The sequence below is a fragment of the Leuciscus leuciscus genome, assembly GCF_965113295.1.
Source record: "Leuciscus leuciscus genome assembly, chromosome: 1".
Classification (NCBI taxonomy): domain Eukaryota; kingdom Metazoa; phylum Chordata; class Actinopteri; order Cypriniformes; family Leuciscidae; genus Leuciscus; species Leuciscus leuciscus.
In genome coordinates this window covers 41936813-41947917 of record NC_138725.1, presented here as the reverse complement: position 1 = coordinate 41947917, position 11105 = coordinate 41936813, and the positions used below count along the sequence as shown (strand labels likewise).

General features: G+C 35.6%; 1 protein-coding gene across 1 annotated transcript; it reads right to left on the bottom strand.

Annotated features, from left to right (window-relative positions):
- Window positions 1-4427: 4427 nt before the first annotated feature.
- Window positions 4428-10783, bottom strand: dsn1 (DSN1 component of MIS12 kinetochore complex). The gene is made up of 11 exons (XM_082140051.1): window positions 10686-10783; window positions 10358-10385; window positions 9849-10104; window positions 9696-9769; window positions 9513-9585; window positions 8620-8701; window positions 8462-8512; window positions 8295-8366; window positions 8067-8214; window positions 6204-6291; window positions 4428-4970 (listed from the first exon to the last, which is right to left on the bottom strand). Exons 1-11 carry the CDS (start codon window positions 10715-10717, stop codon window positions 4888-4890), a joined length of 987 nt encoding a protein of 328 aa, XP_081996177.1. The 5' UTR covers window positions 10718-10783; the 3' UTR covers window positions 4428-4887.
- Between the last annotated feature and the right edge of the window lie 322 nt (window positions 10784-11105).

The following is an 11105-nucleotide window of genomic DNA, read 5'->3' as shown; positions in this document are numbered from 1 at the left end:
TATCAGCAAAAGTTTTTTTAAAAGTGAACTTCTCCTTTAATTGTGACCAAAATGTCTGAACTGCCTCTGTTCAAAACATTTCACAAAATATTCCATTACTCAAATGAAATAGCTAGAAGATGCAAATCAAACATAGGCCTGCCTGAGTGGTTGTAAAGCCAACATTCAGAATGTTTGATAGTGCTGCCAGTATTGGGGGAAACGCATTACAAGTAACACAAGTTACATACTCTGATTACTTTTTTAAGTAACAAGCAATGCATTACTTTTAAATTTACAACAAAATGTAAGATACTTTTAAGTTACATGTAAGTTACTTTTTCAAATAAGTACGCAAGTTTTCTTATTTCTTGACTGACACCTCTTCTGTCCCCATGTTGAGTGAAATCAGGAGATGCGGAGGCGTTCTGTGTAAACATGATGGTTGTTGTAGACTAAATGTGAGCATGAATTTACCCATCTCACTCGCACAAAAACAGATTCAGAATTCCTCTAAATGAACAAAATGAACAGTGAAATGCAAACTCAGAAGATTATGCAAACCTGCAATGGTTAAATATATTAAATTACACAAATATACCCTACTTTATGTATTTAATCTCACTTTATTAACCAATGTCTTTGCTGCTGACCTTCGATGATCCAATTCAACCATACTAATAAGCAAAAATGACTTTAGGTAAACATCACATTTGTTTAATAAATTTAATTTTTTTTTATTGCTGAAGTATGAGTGTTGAACTTTCTTCTGTGATCCAGAATGGCAGCACAGCTGAAAGGTCCAGCCTGATGCTTATTCATGTCACTTTTGGTCTCAAAGGGCCTTTAAATTAGCCAAAAACATAACTTTTTTTGCAAATTAAAAAACAGGAAAGCCCAGCCCAGGTGAGAAAAGGTAGTGTAACAGTATCGTAACACATTACTTTGCATAAAAAGTAACTAAGTAATGCATTTAGTTATCGTTTTAGGGAGTAACGCAATACATTACTTTTACTTTCCCCGACACAGAATCCTTTAAAACATGTCTTTGGGTAGATTGGGAGCTACTGGTGCACTCAAAGAAAAGCCTGTAGAAACAGGGTCCAAATGTACTGTTAATATGAAGGAATTTTCCATATTGATTTTTCTCAGGGTTTGGTTTCACTGCATGTGGACTTACGCATTGCTTTTGTCCTGCAGCCAAAAAGGTTTGGTTACTAACGTTCTTCAAAAAATATTCTTTTATGTTTCACAGAAGAAATCAAGTCATACAGGTTTGGAACGACATATAGAATGGGTGAGTAATGATGATGATGATAATGACAATGTTTATTTTTTGGGTGAACTATCCCTTTAAAATATGTTGTGACAGCATTAAAGTCCGAGGTGTATTGCAAAACATTTTGAACCACATCAATGTACAAGAAATGCTTCAAGGAATTGATAAGGTTTAAAGTCCCCCTGTGGCGAAAATCAAGCTTTAAATGTTGTTTATATGTCTATGTGGTGTTTTTAATTTACTTAAGACAAACCATGTGTAAATTCATATGTCTACACCATTGAGTATTGTCTCCTTAAAATTGCAGTGAACCAAAGACAGTCTCAAAAATGCGGTTTGAAATCGCTGGTGTTTCTGACATCACAAACCCTGTAACCAATCACATCAATGTGTGATCGTCAATGCGTGGATCTCTGAGCCTGTGTGAGTGAGTGGAGGCGGGGCTAATTTACATATTCATAGAACCGCGTATACGAGGCAAGGGTGTAGAGTTACATTCAAGTTATTTTAAGGCATGGATATATATTTTTTTTTTAAAGGAAAATGCATTTAAAATTACGTTAAGAAAATGATTGGGTTGGATATAGAGTGAGTTAAGATTTCTAACTTTTAAATTGAATCTAAATTCAATTAATGTGTAGATTAATTAGCCAAAGTTTCACAAAATGTAGTCTAAGAGAATTATGGTTTTAAATTCATATGTTAAGAGAATTATTTTTGGAGAAAAGAGTTCAATAAAATAAAAATGCTTTCAAAAAGTTAAAAGCTGAAGATTATTTTCCTGATTACAAAGTAAAGTTAAAAGAACCTATTAATTATCTAATAATATTTTCATGTCTGTTCATATAAATGCCTAAGTATAACATCCCTTATTTAAATCGATGTGTTTTAGCCAGTGCACGGACAGAGCAGATTAAAAATAAGTGGTCCCAATTTTTTTTGCAAACGTGGACGTTTTGGCGCAGTTCATCACTCAGAGAGAAAAGACAGGCTTCTCAGACGAATGGCTGCTGGGATACATGGAGGGGAGAGACTCAGCCTGGAGCATTTCAATGGGAGTTTGATGATGTGTGTGCAAAGAGAGGAATGGGACAAAAGTGGTCCTGGTTTATGCTGACGCGTAGCGGATCTCTCGGCTACAATCTAACACTAATCAATCTGAAGTGAGAATGAGAATATTAGAGAACAAACTGTAACCCGAACTCGTTATCACAGCGTTGCTTTCACACAGAGAGATTTTGAGTAATTGTAAATCTATATTTTTTTCAATCTTTCTCCTTTCATTTCCTAAATGATGGACAATGTGGCCCAGTGGTAAAATGTACCACTATATGTATGTATGTATGTATGTATGTATGTGTGTGTATTATATTACACACACACATACATATAGTGGTACATTTTACATATATAGTAGTGGCACACACACACACACACACACATATATATATATAAATTATTTTTGTAATATTAAAATATTTCAGTAATGTATTACTGTTTTTATTGTATTATATATTATATTTTATATACTGTGTACACATATAATACAATATATATATACACACACACACAAATACATACATTCTACACACACATATATACATATATGTATATACACACTATATATACACAGATATGTGTGCATATATTTATGTATGTTTTTATTATATTTTATTGTATTTGATATACTGTACACAGTATAATACAATATACATATGTGTATGTATGTGTGTATATATATATATAAAATATACATACACTTGTATTATATATATATATAGTATATGCACATATAGATACACATGTGTGTATAATGATGTATATACATACATATGCTGCATACACACACATATACATACATACATTATATATAGATACACACACATTTATGTATATGTATACACTATATATACAGAGATGTATGTTTATTTATACACACACATTACATACGTGTATATCTCTCTCTCTCTGTATATGTATATATATATATATATATATAGTATATGCCGTAAAGTGACCAAATGTCTATTTTGCATAATACAGAAATGTATTTTAATTGATTAATGAAGAACCTGTTCTGCTCATCACATTTATCACAACAATACAAACCAGTTCCTGACAGATACTGAAAACAAAGCATGATTTAACATCCCCAGCAACAAAAGGACCATTTGATTTCTACTCCATACGAACGTAGACAACTACCACACCACGTGCATAGATTAATCTTTGTCAATTGACGTTTAATTTAAAAGTATTTGCCACCATGAGAATAGTGTTTCCCCCTCTTGACTGTGAATAGGTATTCTTCTTAAAGCTGTTTGAGGCAGATGCACCCTCGGCCCACAAGCGCTGAGCCTCATTTTCATCTAAATAAGAATCGATCCCTCTTGCTGTGCCACCCCCAGTGCTTCTGACGCTTAACCCCACTCTCCTGCTAAACCACCTCCATCCCTACATTAACAGAGAAAACTAAATACAAGCCAAGTCAAATCAGCCTACATGTGCACCAGAGAAAAATGACCTCGTTTTCCAGCAGCTGAGGTCGAAACAGTTAAAGCTTTTCTTTCGGGATTGTTGAAACGTCTGTCTTTGATTCATTTCTTTGATCACAGTGGACGTAGTATTGAGAGTGAAGGTGGCTTTGTTCGAGCTCAAATACTGTTATTATGGCACGGAAGTTCAGAGCAGGTCATGTTTAGTCTTGTGGGCATGGAAATGTGATATAAACAGAGAGGATGTGAAGTGGAGAAATCATCTAAGCCTGCTTCTTGCTCAGCAGCCCTGTGCTATGTTGAATAGAGAACAAGGGATGGAAGTGTGGGGGAAGGGGTCACAAGAACAAACATAATAGAAGGCTAAAAGGCCCTCAAAGAGCTCATGACTAAAGCCCAGAGGCCAGTGTCTTTTCTTTAGGCTAATAAACGATGACTTAAAGCATCTAAATACTTGCTTGCAATGTTTGTCTTGGAAACAAGACACCAGCTCAAACAGTTCATTCAATTTTGTCATTCAGGCAGAAGAAGAAAAAAATCCAGGGATGGATGAATGAATATCATCCATAGTCCATTAGACATGCATGATATTTTAAAGACCATTTAAAAGCGTTTGGGGCTCAAACTGAGTAAAAAAATGTACATGACAGAACTGTGAAAGAAAGCAGAAAAAGTTTGGAGTAAATGACAAGGCATTTAATTGTATTCAGATATCTTTACAATTGTACAAAACAACACAACAGTCTTGAAAGCACACGGGTAAAAGTAGAGCTTTGAATAACTAGTCTGCCATCTAGTGTCCATCTTCATCTACACATTCTGAACCTTTCTCTCACACACACACACACACACACACACACACACACACACACACACACACACACACACACACACACACACACACACACACACACACACACAGACTGGAGGACATTAAACTAAACAGCCACAGACATTAAAGACAATCCAATATTCAAAATTCATCTATTTTTTGTCCAAATTACTGGGTAACAGAGAAATGTTATAGGAAAAAGTAGAATGTTACTTTAAAAAGTTATTAATGCATTACCACAATGGTCATATCAGATTCTGTGGAAGCACAGCATCCTATGGGAGTCATCACGGCACTGTAAACTAGGAGGAAACACTAGATACGGATCCTTTTATCAGCTGTCTGACTGGGGATGAAGGGAGATTCTGAAATCCTGCCCTGGAAGCTGTGGGGGGGAAAGCCCAGTGTTAAATAACTCATTTCACACACTTCTGAATTAGAGTAAAATCACCTGGCACTATCAAGGCAGCTTGCGTAGATCATGTGATTTTACTTTGTAAGTAGTAGAGCTGCACGATTAATACGTAAAAGATTTCGATTCAAATACTCAAGCGATCTTATTCCTAAACGCCGATGATTGTACAACTAGTAAAGCGATCACAGCGAACGCTCGGATCTGTGTTGATGCTGCCACTGACCCACAGACAGAAGCGGCTTCAGCCTTTTCAGCCACACAGTATCATTATTTCTATCACAGATGTACTGGGATAACAGTTTATAGTTCATATATTAACACTTGATGTCTACGGAAGCGACCTAAATAGAGAAAACCACCTTTTGAAAGGAACTCGACACTTCAAATAAAGATTGTATCGATTACATCGTTACACCAGTAGGTGGCGACAATTTATTCGTGATTGAATCATTCAGAGATCCGTTTCAAAATGCCGATTCATCCAGTAATGAAACAAGTGAAGTATTTATGAGCGAGTCTTTGTATCATTAAAACATACTTTTAAATAAATAAATAAAACGTAGTAGAACGCAGCAATTAACATTTTGTCAGAACCTCTCGTAAATGACATTTTATTTTGTTTAGTTGTCTGTTCAGAATTCTGGAAGAATCATGATCTTTAATTTCAAAAATATATATTTTTTATTTATCCAGAATCATGCAGCTCTTGTAAGTAGTGTCATTTTTCAAACACTTCATTAGATGTTGCTGCTTTTTCGTACTTGATTTTTATGTTGTGATCAACAAAAAGTACATTACAGTTCAAAAGTCTGGGGTAGGTACAATGTTTAAATGTTTTTGAAAGAAGTCTCATGCTCACAAAGGCTGCATTTATTTGATCAATAATACAGTAAACACAGTATTATTGTGAAATAATATTACAATTAAAAATAACTGTTTTCTATTTATATATATTTTAAAATGTAATTTATTCCTGTGATGTAAAGCTGAATTTTCAGCATCATTACTCCAGTCTTCAGTGTCACATGATCCTTCAGAAATCATTCTGATATGATTTGATGCTCAAGAAACATTTCTGATTATTATGTTGAAAACAGATGATTAAATTCTTTACAAAAAGTCTTACTGGCCAAAAACTTTTGAAGGATAGTGTCTGTCTGTCAATTATTGAGCTATTCCACAGACTGAAAGCCATATTCTCACCTAATCTGGTGCTGGTCTCCTTTAGCATCAGCTGAGATTCCTCATGGAAAGACAGCAGCTCCCTCATTATACAACAGTGAGAGTCCATCTGTGAACAAACACAACTGCACATGACAGCAGCTCTCAAAAAAAAAAAAAAAAAAAGAAGTAACCAATTCTCTTATTGTACTCATTTTTTAAAACTGTACATTACAAATTTTTGCTTTATTTCTGAGAACTCTACAAAAATACAGCATTATCAGTGTAGTCTAACATGACTCTTATTAGCCAGATTTTTTTTCATTTAGGAATTTGACTGAATTTTCCGGCTTTCCGCACTTCACTGTTATACGGTAGAGGGCGCTATGACATCTTCTGAAAAAGTACAGAATCTCCGGATCTAAACACAGCAAAAAACAAGCGATAGAAGCATTGCTTTAACGGGCAAAATTAGCAGTGAACCATGTTGCGTCTAACATTGTCGACAACATTAAAATATGCCACAAAAAAGTTATATTATTTTTGTTTAGGATAAACATAAAAGAAAAAAAGAAAAAATCCTATTTAAAGCAGCACTCAGTAGCTTCGGGATTTCTTCGCTGTATTCTCGCTTTTTGCTCGCAGGTTTCTCTCTAGAGCTCCCCCCACAGCTTCGGAATAGATATTTGACAACACTGTTGTAAAAACTCGTTGTTGATTCTCAGACACCAGAGGCTATAGATCAACGACATCAAAGCAGATGGGACATTCTTTAAAACGTCTTCTTCATTCGGGTTCGGACAGCGTGAGGGAGCGCAATAATGACAGCATTTTAGCAGATTTCTTTTGGCCGTAAAGCAATTGTTTACATGGCGAGACCTGATATCACGTGAGACTTCCTGACGCAGCGGCCGGCGGCCCGCCGGCTCAAAGTTGCAAGTGCGTATTTTCCGCTCACGGGCCCCAGGGGGTGCGAAACGACCACCATTCAACCCGAAATAAGTAATATAACCATTCCAATGACTCCGAAGCTGTTCAGTTAAGGTAAAAAAAGTTACTTAGTTCACCTTTAAGCATATCTTCGTTTATCCCATTTTTAAATTGTCTTATTTGAGTATTCAAAATATGTGACCTTGGATCACAAAACCAGTCACAAGTTGCACGGGTGTATTTGTGGCAATAGCCAACAATACTTTGTATGGGTCAAAATTATACATTTTTCTTTGATGCCAAATTTTTTTAGGATATTAAGTAAAGATCATGTTCCATAAAGATACAGTAGTACGGTAGGAAATGTACCGAAGATACATTTCCTACCGTAAATGAGTGGAACGTAAATGGACAACTTTAAATGGACAAATAAAAGCGATTTTCTCAATCAATGTTTAGATTTTTTTTTTTGCATCCTCAGATTCCAGATTTTCAAATAGTTGTATCTCGGCCAAATATTGTCCTAACAAACAATACATCAATGGAAAGCTTATTTATTCAGCTTTCAGACGATGTATAAATCTCAATTTCCAAAAAATGTACCCTTGTGACTGGTTTTGTGGCAAAGAGTCAATATATAGAAAATATAAAGGAATTTGATTTTAAAAATATATAATAATAATAATAATAATTTTAACATCTAATAAAGTCGGATATAATGCAACAGCTACTTGCGGCCCACAGCTCTCAATTTTATTTTAGGCCCTTTGTATTAAAAGTTTGGGCACCTTTAATACAGAGTTCCAACAAATGAATTGTAAAGAAAGTAAAAATACTTGTAGCAAACTCAAAATGTGATAATGCTAGTGAAAGTGGTGGCAGAACTACTGGCCCAACTGATTTCAATTCCTGTTGAACTGTAACTGGTTCTGAATACTTTTGCATTCGAGTGAGTCTTAAACGTCCTGGCCTCACCACTAGCTCCATGTTTCGGAGTAGTTTTTGCTGTCCCATGAGTACTGCCTTGTAGTCGGGTTTGTTCAGAACGAGTTGACTCTGTGAAGACTTGGCAAAGCACGATGGGTCCAGTGGCACACCCTTCTCCTCCCCCCGCTCCACACATCTGCAACGGGACAGAGATGCACAGCTAATCAACATTTCTGTATCCATACATGTGCTGTGCATGTGTGTAGTTGTGCTCACCTGTCCAGTTCGTCAGCTTTGGTCCGGTGTTTGTTCAATAGCGACTCCCATGACATACTTTCAGCCTGTAACCTTCATAAGCACATGATGACCATTAACAGCTATAGCCATAAAAAAAAAATTCTCACTGTAGTGTCTTGGACTGATGAGAGCAGATGGAGAATTACCTGTTAATGTCCTCCTGAATGCGCGCAGTGGTCATGTTAACAACGGGGTCACTGCATATACAGAGAGAGAGAGAGAGACATTTAATAAACTAGAGGGTGCTTCAGGATCGAAGGACTACCGATTAATAATTCCTTTTAAATGAAAAACTGACTTTTACCTCTCAGTAGTTGGGAGTGAATTCTGAGTTTCTCTGCTAATGTCTTTAGCCAGACCGTCCCACTCTTCATGCAAAGACTCAACTGGAAGTGAACGACGTTCATATAAACATCATGAAATAGATTTTTGACATAAAATGCAATTAACATGTATTCAATTCTGTTTTTCTTCATCAAGACAATGTTCTCTAGCTGGCTAATTCTAATAGATGAGGTTGTGTTACAATTGCAAAAATTACTTTTTGGACATATCAGTAAGAATATGTTGGAAATGACACTTTTCCCAATTACACTACTATTCAAATGTTTGGGGTCATTAAGAATTATTTTTTTTTTGAAAGAAATTATTACTTTTATTTAGCAAGGATACTTTAAATTGATCAAAAGTCACAGAAAAGACGTTTCTATTTCAAATAAATGCTGTTCTTCTGAACTATTATTCAAAGAAAAACACTGATAAAATGCCTTATGGTTTCCAGAGAAATATGAAGCAGCACAACTGTTTTCAACATTGATAATAATCAGAAATGTTTCTTGAGCATCATATTATCATTTCAGAATGATTTCTGAAGACTGGAGTAATGATGCTGAAAATTCAGCTTTGATCACAGGAATAAATGACATTTTAAATAAATGAATATTAACATAGGATACAGTTATTTTAAATGATGATCATTTTTGTACAACTTTTACTCTATTTTTGATCAAATAAATTCAGTCTTGGTGAGCATAAGAGAAAAATTATTTCAAAAACATATTTCCAAACCCAAACTTTTGAATGGCAGTGTGTATAACTGTATAATTTCCAACTCTTTTTGTTTAAAAGCAAAAATATTTCAGTGAAATTTAGGAAATTGAACACTTCTATATACATGAATGACAGACCCTGACTTACCTTGAGTCTGAAGTGTCTCTGTATCAACACCAGGAACAGTGTACAGACTGTTTTTGACCCTCTTCACTGTCCTCTATGTACAGTCAGGGAAATCAAAAGGTTTATGGAAAAATCCAGTAAAGTATATTCACTGTCTTGGCAACGGTTCATTTATTTTCTTTAACAAATATTAATTTTACAGACCTGCATAGCAGCTTTAATTAGCATCTCCAGCCTCTCATTATCAGGTAAAGACAGACTGATGGTTTCACACAGGGCTAAAAGACACAACGAGAAAAGAAAGTCAACACAATCCTAAATGACATCCAGTGAAAGGCTCTTGGGCTCAGCACTCACGCTGCGAGGAGCCGAGGAAGGCCGGCAGAGAGCGTCTGCCTCTGGAGGATCTCCTCAAGGATTTCCTCCGCGAGCGAGGGCTCAGTTCAGGAGCAGTTTCCCTCATGCCGTCCTCAATCTTCGAGTCCTCTGGCCGTTCCTCTTCTGAACGCTGCATCACTGAAGGAGCAGGTGATGTGCAAGGAGACTTCTGAGGAGGACCTGAGATGTGGTCACTGTCATGAGGACGTTTGACTCCATGAGACACTTCTGAGACCTAGTTGAGATCGAGCACAACTCAGTATTACATACATAAGACATAAAATACAGCAGAAACAGTAATATTGTTCAATATTATTACAATTTATTCCTGTGATCAAAGCTGACTTTTCAGCATCATTACTTCAGTGTCACATGATCCTTCAGAAATCATTCTAATATGCAGATTTGCTGAATAAAATTACTGTATTTAGTTACTAATCGCAAACATTTTAACGTTACATTAAAACAAGAACAGAAAACAGATTTACCCTGGTGTCGAAGTTGCTGGCATCACATCTGTGAGAGATTAAATGGTCATATAGATTACAGCACACCGAACAAACTACACAACCTTGTCTGTTGCATTCAATACATTGTAAAGTATTTTAAATAATAGTTATCAGTATTTGTCCACTAACTAATCGAGCATCATTTATGGCAAGTTTAGATGACAACAACATCAGTCGCGTTAAATGCTGTTCTAAATGCTGCGCTTTACTCAAGTGAATTCTTCATGCAGAAATGACTATCACATGTGAGTGGGAAACATTTAGTACATCAGTCTGTTCCCCGTGTTGTAAATAATAAAACACTCACGGCTCAAATCCTTCTTTCTGAAGCTCCGCCATTTTCTTTCAAAGACCGCGGGCAATGTCAGATATGCCCCGCCCACTTTCATTTCGACCGCGATGGTTCTTGGGAACTGTAGTCACGTTACATTAGCGTTGAGTGCGTGACATTACTTTTTTTTTAAGAATCACAATTCCCATTTTTTGGTTGTGAAAAAACTATTATATATGTTTGATAAATATTATTTAATATAAAATTAATCATTCTTTAAAATTATAACACCATATGCACAATTATTTAGACACACAAGTAGGCTAAATAATCTCATTCCATATTCTTACTTTTTAAACAAATTGTCTATTGCATAAGTAAAGCTCAAACTGAAGTTATTATGAGAAAAAAATATATCAAACAAATATACTTATGGGAAACCTAATTTTATTTAAC